This window comes from Echiichthys vipera (genome assembly GCF_963691815.1).
Source record: "Echiichthys vipera genome assembly, chromosome: 2".
Classification (NCBI taxonomy): Eukaryota; Metazoa; Chordata; class Actinopteri; order Perciformes; family Trachinidae; genus Echiichthys; species Echiichthys vipera.
Window position 1 is genome coordinate 13,922,135 of NC_139827.1, and position 20,197 is coordinate 13,942,331.

Here is a 20,197-nt window from a genome sequence, read left to right on the forward strand (position 1 = left end):
TGCCTGGCCTCAGCATTTTTTTTTTCTAGCGTCCCTTTCTTTTCCCTTGCTCCTCCGCCTCCTACCTCCAACCCTCTGATTCTCTCCTCCTTGCTGCAGCGGCCTGCGTATGTGTGAGAGAGGCAGAGAGATGGGAGTGTGGAAGAACGTAAGAGAGAACATCTGTGTTGACCCACCTGCTTCCAGCGTCATTTTCATGGTGCTGTTTGTTTTTCTTCATTGGTTTCAGCTTTCTCAAGTGTCTTGTCTTTTCTCTGTATCTCTCCCCTCCTCTGCAGGCGCATAAAATGGCGTGGCCGTTCCTGGAGCCAGTGGACACGAACGATGCCCCGGACTACTACAGGGTTATCAAGGAACCAATGGGTGAGTGGAGGAAACGTGTAAAAGCACACAAACACAACGGTGAATACTGACAACGGGATTTGTGCTTGAATGTTTCCCGGCTGCTGTACTTGGGGAGAATTAGCCTCCTGTCCCAGTCAGTCTGGCAGCTTCTCTGGACCGAAGTCTTTTCTGTCTTCTGAGTGCCGGTATTTGTTCACATGTCGAGCATATTAAATCCTCACTTTTCTGCATTCCCCTGCTTTGTCCTGAGTATTGTCACTGAACTGCAGAAATGCATATGAAAGAGGACAATCTGGAAATTAAATAGAAATTCTTAGTACCTGTGGGGAAAACCCTGTGCTTAAGTCATTCGTCGAGGTAAAATAACAAATATTCGCTGGTTCAGTTTTCTCGAATGTAAGAATGTGTTGCTCTTCTCTCTTTTGTATCATTATTAATTGAATATCTTTGCATTTTTGGACCGTTGGTTAAGCAAAATGAGCAATTTGATGACGTCACCTTGGGCTTTGGGAAATTTTTCACTATTTTCTGACATTTTACAGACCTGACAAAAGGTAAATGGATTCATTTATAATGAAAATAATCGATATTGTTGGAGCCCTAGATTATATTGTATCAAAATAACTGAAGGACATAATTCCAAATATTATAGCTAACTATTAACGGAAATTTCCGCGCTCCTCAACCTACAAAAAAATCATCTTTTGTGGATTGACTTTACCAATTTTAATGTTGCACTTTGTGGCTCTGTTATGTAGTTGCATCAGTCGTTTTGTTTTCATTTCATAATTGCTTTAGGTTACTGGAAGCTACACCCCGCCTCTATATCTCAAACCGTGAAACACAGCCACCAGGAGGACGGCAGGGAGGAGGCCCTCCAACTCAGATCAAACCGGCCATGTAAATGGGGACTTACGTCAGCAGGGCCTTTTTGAACTTCCACACAAACAAACCGTTAATGAGCTGGTCCGGGGTCTGCCGGGCTCCCTGTGGAAAGGGACCAGCCCCACACTTAGCTCCTGTTGGCCCGGTCCTGGAAACTCTAGTCCTCCCCTCTCCCTTCCACCGCAAGAAAAAGACCTTGTTGGTTTTCAAAAAGAAAAAAAAGGAAAAAAGGGAGCATTTGGCTGGTGTAGCTGCAACCGTTGGTAGTTTTTGGAGGGTTTTGAGATGAAATCTGATGACAGAGAAGAAGGAGGTCTTTGATATTGACCATGAGGTTTGTAAGCCCCTGGCTAGCTGGGTGGGGGTTAAGGAGGTTAAGAGTGGGATATGTTTGTATAAAACGCAGCCCCTGGATGCCATGCAGAGCAAACCACCGGCAGCAGCAGATTATGTGAAGCCCCGGCTGTTGCCAGTTAACTTCCTTGCTAACTCTTATTGTTTTTTCTATCTTGATTCAACCAGGTTAGTAATACAGAAAGCTCCTTTTTATGGGAAAGCTAGACATGGAAGCACTAATGTGACACTCAGATAATGACGCTCTCCTCAGGAATGATTAATTGCTCGGATCTCAGTAACTGATCTGGAAGGCTGACTAGATCGAGGTTAAAGCTGGCAGAGGTTTTGGATTTTTGCTGTCACATATAAAGAGATGAACTGTGCTCCCAGGAAACACGTTTGAATGTCTGTCAAACACATGCCACATAAGCTGCAATTACTTTGAAGCAGGCATGCTGATTTGTGGAACAAAGTCAATTTAGAAAAGCCAGATATTTATCTATTGCTTCTGCATATGTGATGTTTGTCTCTGGCTGGAGTTCAGAGCTAAATAAGTTGGGTTTTTTATACATCTCTATTACATACTGTACATACAATCGTTAAGCAGATATGTATTTTTAAATCCCCTTTTCTCAGACCTTTCCACCATGGAGGAGAGGATACAGAAGCGCAAGTACGTCAAGCTGACAGAGTTTGTAGCGGACATGACCAAAATCTTCGACAACTGCCGCTACTACAACCCCAGTGACTCGCCCTTCTACCAGTGTGCCGAGGTTCTGGAGACCTTCTTTGTCCAGAAACTCAAAGGGTTCAAAGCCAGCAGGTAAGACTGGGAAAATGATGGGGATCAGCACAGATGAGAAAAAGAAATGCAAAGATGGCAGCAGGTGGCTTTGAGAAATGGAAGGCAGTGGAATTCCACGGGTCAGAGAATAAAGTCCCTTTAAGAAAGAGTCTGAGGGTGTTTTCAAACCTGCGATTTTTAGTCTGGTTAATAACAAAAAAACAACTGATCAAGACCCTTTTTATAGGAGGTGGTCTCAGTCAAGTCCCACAAACTTTAAAATAGTTCATTTGCGGTGGGAACGTAATCCGACCCAGTTAGCACGTGTACCCTGTGAGTTTGAGCTAAACTGCTCCTGTAGTCAAGTCTGCTTTGCATTTTGGGACGCAGCAGAGCACGCAAACTGTAGCTTCTTGCTCAGTAGTAGCAGCTAGCTGAAGAATGAACCAAGGTCGTCGCGGCAGTTCGTCTTCTTTGCAAGGTGTGAAGCGGTATTTTCAAGACATTTCCTCTATGTGCTTTTGGCATTCTGCTGATATAGTTCTGCCGGCTATATGATAAAACACACCGCCTCGTTTGTCTCACAGAAATATGCCCGAAATATGAAAGTCGAGAACACAGCCCCTTCTTCCTGTATTTAAACACTCCAAGTTTACAAACTCAACTGATTCACACCAGAGCAAATGAACTATAGGTGTGAAAACACCCTGAGTCATTAGCAGTTCCAGCTGTGCTGCTGTGTAGCTGACTCTGACCTCCTTGGAGGTTGGGTGGATACACACTTTCTCCAATGAGAGCAATAAAATGTGTCAGGTGCTCTTGGAGTTCATTGAATCCTTCCTCTCTTTGATTTCCTGGTTAACAATCTTGTGCTCCCAGTAAACATTTAAATCATGTTTGTGAGTTTTTTCGTTTTGGGTCATGACTAAATGCGCATACAGCCAGCAAACTTCCTCTGTCTACAGAACAAGTCGGCATAAAACACTGACACATTTAGAGTTTGGGCCTCTGCAGGGGATGATGCATGCATTTCCTGACCCTTCCTACTTGTTTTCTCTCTGCACGATGTATAAGCTTTCTCTCACACCCTTGATCCTCTACATTTTCATGTTGGTGTTATTTTCATTCAGCCTTCAGTCAGCCACCCATAACAACATATCTGCTTCTGCTTTCATCATAATACAGGTGCATTTTAATGGAATTATGTGATGTTCATATTTGAATATGAATAGAGATATGAATACAGGTCAAAAAAACTCACAGAAAATGAAGTTAAGTGTAGAGAAAGCATATAATATATGTATGGCAGAAATGAGCTGTAAGATTAAATTATTGCATTTAAGTTGTGGATTGATTTATTGCACACAAAAAAATGTCCAGGTATATACAGTGGGTACGGAAAGTATTCAGACCCCCTTAAATTTTTTACTCTTTGTTAAATTGCAGCCATGTGCTAAAATCATTTAAGTTCATTTTTTTCCTCATTAATGTACACACAGCACCCCATATTGACAGAAAAACACAGAATTGTAGACATTTTTACAGATTTATTAAAAAAGAAAAACTGAAATATCACATGGACATAAGTATTCAGACCCTTTGCTCAGTATTGAGTGGAAGCACCCTTTTGAGCTAATACAGCCGTGAGTCTTCTTGGGAATGATGCAACTAGTGTTTCATACCTGGATTTGGGGATCCTCTGCCATTCCTCCTTGCAGATCCTCTCCAGTTCTGTCAGGTTGGATGGTGAACGTTGGTGGACAGCCATTTTGAGGTCTCTCCAGAGATGCTCAATTGGGTTCAAGTCAGGGCTCTGGCTGGGCCATTCAAGAACAGTCACAGAGTTGTTCCGAAGCCACTCCGTCATTTTAGCTGTGTGCTTAGGGTCATTGTCTGGTTGGAAGGTGAACCGTTGGCCCAGTCTGAGGTCCATAGCACTCTGGAAAAGGTTTTCGTCCAGGATATCTCTGTACTTGGCCGCATTCATCTTTCCTTCAATTGCAACCAGTCGTCCTGTCCCTGCAGCTGCAAAACACCCCCACAGCATGATGCTCCCACCACCACACTTGACTGTAGGGATGGTGTTGGGCAGGTGATGAGCGGTGCCTGGTTTTCTCCACACATACCGCTTAGAATTAAGGCCAAAAAGTTCTATCTTTGTCTCATCAGACCAGAGAATCTTATTTATCATAGTCTGGGAGTCCTTCATGTGTTTTTTGGCAAATTCTATGCGGGCTTTCATGTGTCTTACTCTGAGGAGAGGCTTCCGTCGGGCCACTCTGCCATAAAGCCCTGACTGGTGGAGGGCTGCAGTGATGGTTGACTTTCTTGAACTTTCTCCCATCTCCTCACTGCATCTCTGGAGTTCAGCCACTGTGGTCTTTGGGTTCTTCTTTACCTCTCTCACCAAGGCTCTTCTCCCCCGATTGCTCAGTTTGGTTGGACGGCCAGCTCTTGGAAGAGTTCTTGTCATCCCATACGTCTTCCATTTAAGGATTATGGAGGCCACTGTGCTCTTGGGAACTTTAAGTGCAGCAGAAATTTTTTTGTATCCATGGCCAGATCTGTGCCTTGCCACAATTCTGTCTCTGAGCTCTTCAGGCAGTTCCTTCGACCTCATGATTCTCATCTGCTCTGACATGCACTGTGAGCTGTAAGGTCTTATATAGACAGGTGTGTGGCTTCCTTAATCAAGTCCAATCATTAGAATTAAACACAGCTGGACTCCAATGAAGGTGTAGAACCATCTCATGGATGATCAGAAGAAATGGACAGTACCTGAGGTAAATATACAAGTGTCACAGCAAAGGGTCTGAATACTTATGTCCATGTGATATTTCAGTTTTTCTTTTTTAATAAATCTGTAAAAATGTCTACAATTCTGTGTTTTTCTGTCAATATGGGGTGCTGTGTGTACATTAAAAGGAAAAAAAATGAACTTAAATGATTTTAGCACATGGCTGCAATTTAACAAAGAGTAAAAAATTTAAGGGGGTCTGAATACTTTCCGTACCCACTGTAAGACCATTTCACTAAACTTCTGTCCAATTCTGCCTTTTCAGGTTCAGGCTTAAAACCAAAGCTTGATATCATTTTGTAGCATTTTACAAAACCAACTGAATAAAGTTTTACCTTGTTCTTCATGGACTTTATGCTCTTCTTGCAGTTCCAGCCTGTACTGTAGTATGAAAGCAGTGAATCATAACTCCACTATCTGGTTGGGCCCCTAAACTCATCTCACTACATTGCCCTCGCTGTGTGATGTGATCGCTTTAGGTGGATGCAAACTGCAAGATTTTCGTGACAGGTTGAGTTATTTTTACATACAATACTTGGCGCTATTTATATAATTTTGCTGAACTTGATTTTAGTCATTTACTGAAGAACAAGCTGAACATTTCATGGTGAGTTTAACGGGAGGAAGTGAGAACTCAGCTTCAGTAAGTCTTGTGGTTTGCATCCAGCTATGTGCTTGAAATGGTGATGTGCTTCACCCGCTTGTATTTACACCATCCATTCCCTCTCTCTCTCTCTCTCTCTCTCTCTCTCTCTTGCAGATTGTGATGTCAGACTCCTGGGTGCCAGGGTCACTCTTAAAACAAACACAATATAATTTGCTATCCATGACGTTGCTGTTTTTACTTGTTTAAAACAGTGTTACAAACTCTGTAAGAAAGTGCATATATTAAACCACACTGTAGGTGTGATCCTTTTTTTATTTTAGAAACAAAGGAAAGCAAAAAAGTTTCTACTGTCTAATAATGGCAGCCATGTTGGTAACAAAAAGGGGAAAATGTATTTTCTTATGCTACTTGCAACTGATGACTGATATTTTGTTTATGTTTGAGTTGGATATAAGACAAAATATGAAGTTTGTCATTCTCTTTCTTGAGATTAAGTTTTGAAAAAAAAAAAAAAAGCTATTGATTTTGATTGTAAATTTTGACCAGTTCTACACACACACACACACACACACACACACACACACACACACACACACACACACACACACACACAGATAACTTATCTTTTAATTTGACAGAAATGTTGTTCATCATAATGGTCGTAACATGCTGCAGCAGAACATTTTTACCTCATTTCTTAGCCGAGAATTTTAAAAAGCATGCAACATTCATTCGTTTCTTTTCATTGGCTGTACCCATGTATAAAGTTATTTTATATGCATATTATATTGTTTTTTTGTGAAGGACTATTATTATGTTCTAAAGGAAATAATGGTAGGATCTGTACAGATAGATTGGAGAAAGATGTAGTTTAGCTTTCCTGTTCTAAATATGGTAAGCTTGACAGTCTCCAGTTAAACAAAACAAAACTCCTTGTACATACACTGTTGGGCCGACATCACGTCATACACTTCAGTAACATTTCACCAACATGGCTGCTTGGTCTATATGTTATAGTGTCTGACCCACTGGCATCCAATTCATGTTTTTGTTTTGTTTGTTGTTATTTTTTTTGTATTTCCCCTAGTGCATATTTTTGTCATATTGTAAAGCTTTTAATAAAAAAAAAAGGAAACAAGAAGTTTTCCAACAGTTTTCTTCCTCCTCTTTTTGCCCGTCTCTATAGGTCTCATAACAACAAGCTACAATCAGCAGCCTCTTAGCTCCCTCCTAAAATCCAAGTGTCAAAAACACAAGCCTTGTGGGTTCCTCTGAATGATTAAGCCCCGTGGTCCACGTCGGGCTGCATCTGAACCTGAGCTCTCTCTGAAGGAGAGCACGCTCCCAGCTGAAAATCAGCCCGCACTGGTGTGACCTCCAACACCTCCATTGCAGTGCTAACGGGAGAGAGAAGTCCCCCCCCCTTTTCATCCAAAGTGTCGCTGGGACAAAACGACAGAAGTCCCACCTTCAGACCAGGGGCAGAGCGGCCACGGACACCGTCTGGCAGCCTGCTTCATCCCCACCAGCCATTCCTACCAGTGCATCCCATCTGTGAGAAGAACGATCCGGATGCAGATAAAGTTGATAAGTTGGCTGGTTGGATGTCCAGTGTCGGATGTCACGTCAGCAACCGACTCTTAAAAGAGTTGTTACTGTATCTCTGTAGCTGATCACTATTTTTGGGTATCCTATATAGCAAAATGTCAGCTTTGATCTTTCTGCCCAGCGGTGCAAACTTTCATTTCAACCTGTCACATAGTGACGCATTAAATCCCATTTAAAGCAGAGTCCCTGGCTCTCATGGAAATGTTCATAAGGTCAAAATGAAAAGGCCCTGTTCATATGGGGTTACTTTTGTTTCTTTGTTCTGCAATCAATCAGAAAAGGTTTGACTGCAATCAAAAAATATTTTATTGCAAATAAAATCAATTTTGTTAAAGTATTAATGTGAATCAAATAAACTATTGTTGGCAAATCCAAACGTTTTGCATGACATTGAGCGAAATCTCATTGTCCGGGCCTCGATCAGAGGTACAGCTTGGCAACATCCACTGTTCATCAACCAGAGAAGGAGCTGGATGTAAACTGTTTACAAACAGTCAGTCAGTCAGTATCGTCCCCGCCCCATGACAATAACGACCAATTTTTTTGGATTTGCAGACAAACAAAAATTTGCATTCATGTTACATATTTTCAATAATGCTTTTATTTTATTTGCAATGAAACATGTTTTCATTGCAGTGTGGAAACTTTTTCTCCCAAATGTATTCTGTTTTAATACATAATTAAGAAACAAAGGTAACCCAACAGTTATATAACAGTTGGCTTAAGGCAGGCATCACATCCATGTACAGTATCTTGGAGATCATTCTTCTCATATTTAACAACTGTATGCCTGAAAGCAGCATTTTATTGCTCCTTCACCAGAAAATAACCCTACTGAAGCCAACCAGTTTTCAGTTCCGCGTGTTACCTTTCATGTTTTACTCCTAATTCCACCGCACCCGGTTATTTTGACCCTCAGTTGTGAAGCCCTGCACGAAGCATGAAGCAGCCTCATGAAACGCACTTGGTGGTACATTTCAATGTACATTCCCTGATGCTCCATTTGTAATAGAAGCTAGATTTCTGAAAAACAGTCAAGAGGTGAATTTTTCTGTCTCATTGACATCACCACGTAATGGGCGTAGACCGCACTCTAGTAATTCAAGGGGTCTTCATTTCATCTGAGGGCTGTCACGTTATTTTCCAGAGGGAAACATCCCGGACAGGCCATCCCACCCTCCACTTCCTGCCCCTCTTCCGACCTTTAACCATTTTGTGTTCTTCTGAAATGTGAGTGAAGAGTGTTCTCCTTTAAACTTGACCTTCTTGAAAGGGGTCAAGGACAAGAAGTCAGGAAGCGAGACTGTTGGGCCTTCAGGGAAGGTGAAACTTACATTGGTACAAGGCTTAACTAACCCACATGTACTGTACCTCCCTCCATACACACACACACACTGTCTCGTCAAAAGCTCTATTTCTGTCGTGGCTGAGTCTGTAAGTCTCTCTCCCCTTATCTATCAGCCACGTCTTCCAACATATTTCATTGAAGTTGACAGGTTGGCTCACATATGTCTCTCAACTCGCCCTCAGCATGGTTAAGTAATTGGATAATGGACTTTTCCACTCAGCATCAACTCAGTTATGTTGCGGTCTGCGGCAGCATGTCTGGGAGTCAACTTTGAGTGGGGACTGGGGAGTCTTTGTACCGCGGGGTTTGTATGAACATTTTATAGCTGCATTTTTATCATATTTGGGAACATTTTTGTAATCAGTGATTATCAGTTTTGTAGGAGGGGAGCAGTCATAAGACACGGTTGTTTTTAAGTTCTTAACAGTTTAAAGTTAGGCGAACGTTTCGATTACTCTTTTTTTGTGTGTACTTGCAGAGTTGAGAGATAATGTAGCTGCTGTCCTCTTTGCTGTTTGTGTGTCTTTCACACAAATGTCCACCACTTTGTAAATGGATGACGACATGTTTCATCCACTGTTTGTAATCTCTATTGTACATTATGGCTGTCCAAATATGTAGAGATTAAAGATTTTTAAAGCAGTAGAAACTTTTATTTTTCACTCTTTGAACCAGCAACTAAGCCCGCCTGTACATTTTAACGGTCTATTTTTTCTCTTTAATTGAAGTCAACTCTACATTTTAGGTGAAATTACCCTTTATATTAAAAGTGCTGCATATTGTGAGCATAAAGGTTTTTGAATGGGGGTAGAGTGACAACTCTTGTAAAGAGTTTTTCTTTTTTTTGTAAGAAAACCAACCAGTTCAACATAACTTCTATATTGACATTGCATTTCTTGTATTATTTATTCATATCAATGAAAAGTTCTCAGTTTTTTTTTTTTTTTTCGTACTGTTGAGGAAGTGTAACTGCAGATAAAAAGTACTCTGTTTTTAACTGATTGTGGCAACTCCGAAGAGATTCTCTTTTGTACTTGATAGGACATTTCATCCTAGATAATAAAGTAATGTTTTTGACACCAGTTTTCAAAAGAGTTGTGTTTTCTTTGATTGACATGCATCTGGCTGACCCTGCAGAGCCTTAAAAGTGGTCACAAAGAAACTTGAATTGGCCTCTGAATTTTGGGAAATCAAGATCGGTGTCACGTGACACCTTCCTGTCAAAAGCTTAGCAACACCATTTTGCATCACTTTTGGTGATCCAGTGATGTCTTGCTAAGGTGAGGAGGGAGTTACAGATGCTGAGGATGGAACAAAGTCATGAATTATAGTCTCCATATCAAGGGGCCTGTGCCTCGCTGTCTTCCTGATCTAGATTTTTTTTGTACAGAGGAAAGAAAATTGACACCTTCCATTACTTTAGGGACAAGTCTGGGTGTGGCTGACATCTGCTTTGTCTGTGCTGAAGAAATGATCTGCCTCTATTTTTCATAGTTCAGGTATTTATGAACAAAAATCAATCACTATTGTGTTATCTCATTTTGTTACTTAAAGACATTTATTTTAATGAAAATCTTCATTATTATTACTGAAGTGAGATGTATAATCGAACATCATCTGCATAGCAGCGATAGGAGAGGCCTTTGAAATTATGTAAGATGTGTGGTGTCGCTTTCGGCTTAATGGTTAAACATTACCATGAACTGCAACGTAACCGATTCAAGGCCTGCCAGAGGCTTTCGTTGCATCTCTCTCCCTCTCATTTCCTGTCAACTCAAAGACCTAAACTGTCCCAAAAATGTTGTATTATCTGCCAAACAGCGTATACAAGGAAAACTCTTGAGTTGAAATATAGTTTTAAGGCTCATTCTTTATATGGATATTTACATATATGTGTGTGGATATTATTAAATAAATTGGCATTTAGTCAAGTAATGAAAAGTATCTAATACAGACATAATGCACAGAGACTGGGATAAACAGGGTTCAGTTGGGGCCCACTGTTAATTTTTCCCCTGTGGCCCCTGAGTGAGTAGCTCTCTAAGTTCAGTCCTCTTAACTCTTGTCAATTATCTTGAGCTTTGTCAGAGAACGGTGCATACTTGTGAGCGCTGAAGGACAAGGTCATGACCTCCAACACACTCATACAAACTCTTCCTGTGATCAAATTACCAACCGACACGACGCATAACAGCCACCTCCAAGGTTGACCTTTCCCACTCCTCTCACACTCTTCTTCCCCAACCCCCCTCTCTTAACTCCCCACTCAAACCACTAAATGAATCCAGAGGCTCACACGGATGCTGCGAGCACCGCAGATGGCCACAAGCCCCAAGTGGTTTCAATCCACCACCCTCGTCTCTTTCTCTCACTCCCCCCTTGTGGCTTGGGGGCTATCACACAGGAAGCAACTTTGAGATACTCCCACCTCCCTCTCCTCTCTCTGCCTGCTCCTCCTCCTTTACATCCTCTGTGATGAGGAATGTCCTCCCGCTGCGATAGTAGCCAAGATGTGGAGCAGGCTCCTGTTTCCTGCCCGCCTGCATCTGTTCCCTCCAGCGCTGATCCCAGATAGAGGCTTCCTTGAGCCTGGGAACCGACCGGCCGAGCTGACAGACGAACAGAGGGGGAGAAAAGAGGCTTAGCCCTGCCTGCCTCCACGTCCAAGTTTCCAAGTCAGTCTCTCTTTCTGAAGGTTAGACCGAGACTATGGTCGTTAAACTCTAATTAGAGTGTCTTACTTTGGGGACTCCTTGCCATGCAATCACTGGGAAAGATAACAAGGATCAATGTTTAGGTCAGTGGATAGCACGAGTGGAGGGTTGGTTTATAGACGAATAAATTCCTCACAGGGTCGCTGGTTACAAAACAAATACACATTTTATTGAGTTCATGTATAGTAAAGCAATGTAAGCATTCAGTGCAAGTTTTCCCTTTCATTAGCTCAGGGTCGTACTACAATCAAGCCAGGGATTTCTGACTAAATAAGAAGCTATCAAAAGCTTTAGCAAGACAGACCCAACACCCCCGATCCTGCTTCAATCCCCTCCCTGTGTCATTTGACATAACTTTCTTTATTTCCCCTTCTCCAATCCTGCCTAAATACTTTAAATACCCCCTTTTGAGCTTTTGTCCTCCCAGTGGAGGACGTGTTTGTGTGTAAGCAAGAAATAAAGAGCCATCCCAAAAGAGGAGCTGTGACGGAGGCACTTTTCCGAGTGATATGTCCAGGTGCGGAGAGGATCAGATTCCTGCGATTAGATTTTTTGGCTTAGCCCCTACAACAACACACCCCCTCCTCATTCATCAAGGTCCCTTTTGATGTCCCAGTCTACTCAGGCAGATATTTCATCGTGGACACATAATTAAAGTTAGAAAAATAATCCGCTCTCATGACAAGCAAAGGTCCTGTGCTCTCTCGCCCCTTTTCTCCCCCCCTCCTCTTCCTCCTCCTCCTGGGGTTTGTCACTGCTTTTTCAGGCTCTTCATTCCCTCCCTTTGGTCCATGTAACAATAATAGTGCATTTCCTGCTTACCAATAACAACCACAGTGACAACACGCACAGGATCGAGTGTTACAAAACAATACTGTTCGGTGCAATACAACAGTTTGCATTCATAGAAATGTAGAAGCATCGCTGATTAATCAAAGGAATCAAAACAATTAAAATGTTGGATTCGTACAATGAGATCCCAAATTTTTATATGTACGTTTTTAAGTCTTGTTTTCTGGTATTCATTTGTATAGGGGATGCGTTGAAAAGCTGCCAGAAAAACATCTTAAACCAATAACCTTAGCATGTTCATATGTGTGCTTGGATTATAGTGGGAATCAAGAGGCTGGATCTGACGTGTTTTTCTCTCAGCAAAAAATTGTATTGCTAAATATACATGAATACGACAGAAATACTCCAATGTAACTTCTGATACAAAATGATAAATTACAACCATTCTATAAACTTATTTTGTGTGTAAATATTCTTTAGATTTGCCAAATTTCCCTTTAAAAGTAAGTCAATGTATACCTTTTTATTTTAGGGACCTCATGAACCAGCCATGAATGAATGACGTGTCTGAGTGGAGCTGATATTTTGAGAAAATATTAGTGGGAACACCCTTGTTTGATGCCCCAAACGTTACATAAATGATCGCGGGAAAATCCATTCATTGAAGCTGCTTGTGTTTTCTATCAAAGAGACCAAAAGCCAGACCTTCAGGAACTTTACAGAGATATGGAAAAGATGAACCAGGATTAGTATACATAAAGTCTGTATAAAAATAAATCTGTGCCTTCCACAAAATGTCTTCTGTCTTGCACAACACTGAGGGGTTAGTTATGATCAGTCCAGGTACGCTGCAGTGTCTTTTCCCCTGCCGCAGGGGCGATAGTCGTCTCTTTGTTAAGTTCACCTACACCTGGAGCGGGTGGCCTCCAGGGCTTTCTGGTGCCTCCGTTTGTTGAATCTCTTGATGTAGTTGTTGCTTCGCAGGAGGCCGTCTCCGGGCTTCAGTTTACCCCCCAGTAGGTTCAGGAGGTCATTGGGAAGATGGCGCCTCCGGTGGTAGATCTGGCCCATTATAATGTATCTGGTGCCTTGGGGACAAATAGGGGGAAATGTTGAAGTAACTGGGAGGAAGCGCACAGTCCAGCAATTTTCAAGTTGGCAATAAACAAAGTGGATTCCACAACCTATACAAGAATACTTTGGGGGGAACAAGACCTTTTGATTTATGGATCTAGACACTTCTGCATATACAGTATGTCCCATAATATATGACTTCTGTCAGAGCACGGAGTATTGTTTAGGGGTGATCTGGCGGCAGAAATGGAATAGCATTCATAATTATGTTTTCATTAGTGTATAACCACCTCAAACTAAGAATCATTATGTTTTTGTTAGCTTAGAATGAGTCATTCATATCAAGGGAATGGGTCCTCTTCCACAGAGCCTGCCATGTTGCACTGCCATGTTCCTACAGTAGCCCAGAATAGACAAACGGGGCTCTAGAGAGGGCCTTTCATTTGTTTTAATGTTACCCGAAGGCCACCGTTGGTTCTCTGCACGCTTCAAAAGGGCCGGGTATTAAAGTTGTACTCCTTAAGATTTTCATCTAATTGTCTTTTAAGTCACTATCTATCAAAGAGTGAGTTAAAACAATGGTGAATGATCACATGAACCACTAATGAAAGCACTTCTGCTTGCCCTTTTGCCGAATATTCCAATCTATGTGTGTGTGGCAACGATCCCGGGCTGTTTGTAAATAGGCCGCCAAGTTAGTCCCTTGTAATCAGAGATCTGGATCTTCCAAATTCTGAAGTATTAGTGTGTTTACAAAAGAGCAAAAAAAAAAAGTCAACAAACATACTGTGTGCCAAATCACGCACTTTCACCCTTAAACTGGCTTTTTTGAGGGTGGAACTGCGCTCACGCCGGAAGTCGGTAAAATGCAGTGTACTGCATTTATCCGGTCGCACACTCATTAATGGCCAAACCGTTAAATGTGGATCGATGGACACTCAACGCCCTTAATCGCCGCCATTTTGTCTATGTAGCGAAAGAGAAGGTACTTAATTAAGACTGGAAAATGGCGGAACGACTACAGTGAACACTGATTCACTTTATAAACTGAGTCAGAAGAGTTATTCGAAAAGCTTTTGGAAAAATAAACAGAAGAAGAAATACGATCGTCATTTCCAGTAAGAGGGGTCAGCAGTGTGTGATTGTGATCATGTCAGTACATAAGGCACACAGTGCACGAATGTCAATACACTGCAGTGCGCGATTTGGGACACAGCATTTATTGACCGTGAACATGACAAGATGGAGAGCTCTGAGAGAACAGGCTCTCCTGCAGTTACATCTTACCGCCAAAGAGGCCGCTAGAAACAAGGTATCTCAATTCTTGAGGAGTAAAACTTTAAGTTGGTTGGAAACCACTTATCTTTTTTACATAACTAAACAAATTTTCTCATCTCCAACCATGTCTTTATTAGGCTTCGAGCGACCCTGCTACACTCACCGAGTTTGATGTCAGGGCAGGGCTTGCTGCACTTGTAGGTGTCCAGGACCAGAAGGCGAACTTTGAAGAAAAAGCTGTCCGGGGTCACATAGAGACGGCTCATCTTGTAGAAGCCGTCACTGCTCACCATTAATGTAATGAGGCGTATTCCTTTACGCAACACGTCGATGTCGTGAACTATCCCATTGACAGCTGTTCAAGAGACGTGAAAAACATCATATATCTTAATGTTCATACCCACATATATGAACATATCTACGTTTTGTAAAGGAATAGTTTGACATTTTTGGAAATACACGCTTTTGCTTCCTTCCCCAGATTGAGATGAGACTGTTAATACCACTCTCAATGTGTATCCAGTACATGTATTTATTTATCAGTTTTGTTACATTTGGACGGAGCTTGGCTAACTGTTTCCCTGTTTCCGGTCTTTACGCTAAACTAAGTTAAGCTAAGCTAACTAGCTGCTGGTTACACATGTGAGGGTGGTATCGATCTTCTCAATCCCAAAATGTCGAACTACTCCTTTAAACTGTTACTTTTGGCAAATGCACTGGTCAAATAATGACTGCAGAGGTTTGGTGTTATCTTGAGCAGTATTAGTGGTTAAAAAAAGCTGTTTTAATGCCTTCACTGTGCTGACCTGAGCTAATTAGCGTTAGCCGCATTCAGCTGTCAGCGACCGTCAGGGATTTCTCCCTTAATAGTTGTTACACAAAAAAAATTGTCTCGTTGGCTTATTTGATGAGTGTATTTGCCGAAAAAGACCTTGGGGTGATTTCACGCCAGAATTTCACTTTAAAGCCAATCAAGGCCCACAGGTAGCAAAACATTGCCATGGCTTCTCAAGCTATTCCTACATTACTTTTGTTTGTCTACCTTTGACAAATCTTTGTCTCTCACTGGGTACATACCAAACTCACTGTAGCAGTAATACTCTCTCTCCTCCTTCTCCTTCCTGCACTCGCTCATGCAGAAGGCATCTTGTGTGAAGTCGGACTCTGCAGAGAAGAAGACAAGCAGAGGACGGGATGGAGGGATGAGAAGAAAAGAGAGTGACTGTCTGCTGCCATGCCTGTATGGAGCCAGACTCTCATTCCAGCGTCATTAGAAAAGACAAGGTTGTCATTACAAAACCCAGGCGGGCGTTGCATTCCTCTGCATGGGACTGTACGTGTGTGTGTGTGTGTGTGTGTGTGTGTGTGTGTGTGTGTGTGTGTGTGTGTGTGTGTGTGTGTGTGTTCGTGTGTGTGTGTGTGTGTGTGTGTGTGTGTGTGTGTGTGTGTGTGTGTGTGTGTGTGTGTGTGTGTGTGTGTGTGTGTGTGTGCTTGAGAGAGAGAGAGAGAGGGAGAGATGGGATCACATGTGTGTTACATTTCCCATCTGAATTACAATATCAGGGACCTTCTCACTTGCTTTGCATCTGTTTCTACAACCTCACTGCACACAAAGGGAAACACTGACAGCCAGAGGAAAGTGTTGTAATTAGTGGTGGGGGGTGTTCACTAAGAGGGGTTAAATCATCATTTCAACGATATAATTACTATAGGACTCACTTATTTCCCCAGGAGAAAAAACATGTTTCTATGTTTTAAGGTATAGATTACAGGAGACAGTGGAGACTGACAAAGGTGCTCGGCCGGACTCAAACCAACAACATCGCAATGACAATGTTAAACCCAGAGGCCACCAGGATTCACCAACACATTTGGCCTTTTGGGCACTGTTTTCTTTTTTTGTCTGTTAAATAAATACACTCATTCATACACTACACCTTCATCATCTGTGTTACCTCGAATTCTTGAAGATAAATGTGCTTTTTTTTCTCTCGAAGAACAAACAATACCAACACAAAAAAGTCTTTGTTCACTGTGGAGGCATGTGATATAAAACATTTTATTCCTCAAGATTTCAAGGTAAAAATTAGTCACTGATATACTCGTGACCCTTTTGAGGGTGAAGTATTCCTTTGATGATGTAGTTTTATCAGGGCTGAGGTAAAATCCAGTTCATAAATACCAAATGCAGCTTTTTTTAATTCTATAGGCTACAAACTTTTTTATTTAGTTTGAGTCCTCTGTCACTGTTTTTGAATCATGTTTAAAGGTTATTATTGGTAATAAATGCTGTGATATTGAGTATAAACTCTAAACTCTTACATAATTTAAATCTTCTGATACATGTAATCCTAAATGAGAGACTCACACAGCTCAAGCTCAACAGAGTATCCTTCAAAGGTGCTGAACATGTGGACAACTCACACACAGGTCAGCCTCCACGGTCAGGACACATACCTCGCCTCAGGATGTCGAACTGGTAAAGCAAGCTGGAGGCGCGCCGGTTGAAGACGACAGGCGGGCGGCTGTTGTTCCGGTTCGCTGCACCGATCCCTGGCTGATAGAGACTGGACTTCCCCGGTCGGTTCTCCTCTGGGTCAAGCCGCCGGTTTGGGGGATCTCTGCGCGGTGAAGGCGCGGGTTGATGCGGCTGAGCCTGAGGCTGTGTGTGGGGGGGACCCCTGGGTCTGGAGTTGGGGTGTCCCTCTGGTTCACTCTGCACAGGAGGACTGATGTTGGACTGCGTGTCCTGGTTGCTTCTCTGCACAGTGCGGTTGTTGTTGTTGTTGTTGTTGTTGTTGGTGGTGGTGGTGGCAGCGGCTGTGGCTCCTGTCAGCGGGGTTTTGGGAAGCAGACCGGCAACTTCCCCTCTGGTTTTCTCGCTGTTGTGCTCCACCAGACGGTCGCTCTTGGGGCCCTTTTTGCTCTTGTTGTGGGGGCCGTGGTGGCGGGGGATGGGAGCCAGGTCACTGTGCTTGGGCCACACGGCAGAAGGGAGAGGATGGAGGGTGAATTTGGACTCACTGCTCTTCTCCAAAAGCTCGTTAATGGGTAGGGAGGGCTCTTTAACCACCATCCGGGTCTGGTTACCTGGAGCTGGGTCCACAAAGCTGGTCTGACCCTTTTCTATCAGGGTGTACAGCTCTGGGTGGACACAAACAACACGTTGTAAGACATTCCCTTAAACCTGATAGGCTGCGTCAATGTACACTGTTGCCCGTAAAGTTGGAATAATGTGTTCAGACACATACCTCTTTTAATTTTACTTATATGTAGTTTCATTCTCACTGTGATATGTTTGGAAGAGACTGGTGAATACAGTTTTGAGAAGATATACACTTTGTCAAGAATAAATCACACTGTCATAATCATTTCATTAGAAGAGGTAACACATATTTGAATCCATCTTTATGGGCAACAGTGTAATATCAAATCCCCTTGAATGGGCTGTGGATGCTCCTTGAAACACAGATTATTTCAGGGTTCATGATATTTCTTAATAAAGTATGATAAATGTTTTTTTTTAGTACCTCAACTGCAGGACTATCGGTAACTTCCACAACCCTTTCCTCAGTACAGTGCTACAGTAGGCTATGACACCTTACCATGAGTGGGTTGGGCATCGTCTACCTTATCTTACTGATTTAAATCTCCAAATCACAAAAGTCCCAAATCCATCAGAATTAGGAAATAATGTCAGGTATTACTCACTAAGCATTTTATCTAAATCACAACATCCGTGACAAGTAAAGGAATAACAATGGATGTAAAACAGTTGACAATAAATCACAAAAGAGAAATGAAACATGTACAGTTGATAGATCTCACTGAAAGAAAGGCAACGTGTGGTCTTAAGAAACAAGCGTGTAGGTAGAAGAATATCTGTTTTTCTACAACACAGAAAAAATGGACAAAACAAAAAAAAGTAGGCCTCCACTCACCGTTGACAACATGCTCCTGTGACTCGTAAAGAGGAAACCCCAGAAACAAGAGAAACAGAATAATCCCTGTCATCCTGGATGTTCAGTGTGGGCACACATTAAGGTCTGATGCAGAGAGGGGATTCCTGGGATTTTTATACGGGCTGCTCAGGAATGAGATGGGGTGGGGAGGAGAGGAGAAGAGAGATGGTGGGACGTCCCAAACACAGAAGTAAACATTTGACGGGACGACACCCCTTTCATTCATGAATGGCTTCTGAATGGAAAGGGGAAATGTGGTTCTGTAGATATTCTGTCGTAAGTTTGTAAGTACATTTACCTTCTGGTGTCCAACAGATGGTTCAACATCTGTGTTGAGGGTTTGTGTTGTTGTACATTTTGAAGGACAATAGGCTAAAAGAAACACTTCACTTCAGGTCAAAGTGCCATGTGTAAATAGTGAAGCAAGAAAGTCTTTTTTCAACACAGGAATTATATTATGAAATAGTCTTCCACTTGATATTGCAATGGCACAGAGGAAAAGGGGTTTTAAACAAAAAGTTAGGGTCTATTTGTGGAATAAATAATTAGGAAAAATCGTCTCAAGGACCTGGGTAATCTATTGCATTATACCTCAGTGGATTTAATCTAGTTTGATGGGTGTTTCTTTGCCCTTCGAAGGGCTGTATGTGTTTCTATGTGTTGTATGCCCTGTCCTTTTCCATCAGGGACCATGTTGTTAAAAAGTGTTCATCGCTTTCACGTGTTATTCCTTGGATCCTTTTTGTCTTTCTTTATCAATAAATAAACCAAACTAAACCTAAAGGGTGATAACAACTTATCTAAACCGTTTTGAGTAAGAGGTGATGGTGTACCTGAGTGTGTTTAATATCAATATCGATACTTTGCTGCCTTCTGGTGATCACAGTAAGGAACTGCAACAAATCTTTGAATTCGTCATCTTTTGATTCATTGTACTCTGGCTACAGTGTTTATATACCATTGCAATCGTTCTGTTGTAGCTGCTCTTCTATTTGCAGAATAAGCGGTTTAATGCTGGAGTCAAACTATGGGCTGAAATGTTTTTCTTTACATGTTGTAATTTCTTTGTACCTATTTGACATCGCCGACAATGCTAGTTGATGGTAAGATCATAATTAATGAACCAATAATGCTTGATTTCAGCAATATGGTATATTGTTATGTTGTATATTGAAGCTTTATCAGATTGAAGTTAATGTTTATAATGACTTCTTGGTCAGCGTAGCATGGTTCAGTTACTGAGTTCATATTTTTACCAAGGTACGACTATACTCTATCAACTTAATCACTATTCCATATTTAAGCTCTGAAAAGGAGCTAAATGCGACCCAGATGGGACTCGAACCCACAATCCCCAGCTCCGGAGGCTGATGCCTTATCCATTAGGCCACTGGGTCATTACGTAGCCATACGTGGAAAACAACCTTTTTGAAAATGACGGACTAGACTTTCAAAAAGCGATAAGATATAAGATATAGCAGCTATTATTAATTTTCACATTGCTATGTAAGGAAAATGTTTCCACAGATACATTCGGTATTTCAGACATGACCGCAATGGACCACAATGAAAACCTGCCAGTGCACAAAAGATGTGGCAGCTTAATCTCGCGATACTAAACAGCGGTTGCCTTTGACAACAGCTTTGTTGTTTGAAGCGTTTTTTTA

The 20,197-nt window shown here is 41.9% G+C and overlaps 2 protein-coding genes across 5 annotated transcripts in view; one reads left to right on the top strand and one right to left on the bottom strand.

Annotated features, from left to right (window-relative positions):
- LOC310959360 (nucleosome-remodeling factor subunit BPTF-like) overlaps positions 1-9,715 on the top strand; it is a 49,904-nt gene extending 40,189 nt beyond the window's left edge. For 3 of the 4 annotated variants that reach the window (XM_083930671.1, XM_083930672.1, XM_083930674.1), the window contains 3 exons: positions 279-363; positions 2,203-2,389; positions 6,941-9,715. In XM_083930671.1, the coding sequence (XP_083786797.1) occupies positions 279-363; positions 2,203-2,389; positions 6,941-6,977 (309 nt within the window). In that variant the 3' untranslated portion in view covers positions 6,978-9,715. Of the gene's footprint in view, positions 1-278; positions 364-2,202; positions 2,390-5,907; positions 6,861-6,940 lie in introns of those variants that run through there. The other variant, XM_083930673.1, reaches the window with a different exon arrangement.
- Positions 9,716-11,675: 1,960 nt separating this feature from the next.
- LOC310965239 (UPF0450 protein C17orf58 homolog) lies at positions 11,676-18,607 on the bottom strand. The gene is made up of 5 exons (XM_083938736.1): positions 18,510-18,607; positions 17,026-17,712; positions 15,646-15,732; positions 14,732-14,923; positions 11,676-13,304 (listed from the first exon to the last, which is right to left on the bottom strand). The coding sequence occupies exons 1-5, from the start codon at positions 18,580-18,582 to the stop codon at positions 13,117-13,119; spliced, it is 1,227 nt and encodes a 408-aa protein (XP_083794862.1). The 5' UTR covers positions 18,583-18,607; the 3' UTR covers positions 11,676-13,116.
- Between the last annotated feature and the right edge of the window lie 1,590 nt (positions 18,608-20,197).

Bases quoted from the DNA above. Each gene is read 5' to 3' on its own strand.
- LOC310965239 (XM_083938736.1), bottom strand. From the start codon at position 18,582: ATGACAGGGATTATTCTGTTTCTCTTGTTTCTGGGGTTTCCTCTTTAC. The intron at 15,733-17,025 runs GTATGTGTCCTG...TCTTCTCTGCAG, and splicing joins GTTCGACATCCTGAGGCGAG to AGTCCGACTTCACACAAGAT. The intron at 14,924-15,645 runs GTATGTACCCAG...TCTCTTGAACAG, and splicing joins TTACTGCTACAGTGAGTTTG to CTGTCAATGGGATAGTTCAC.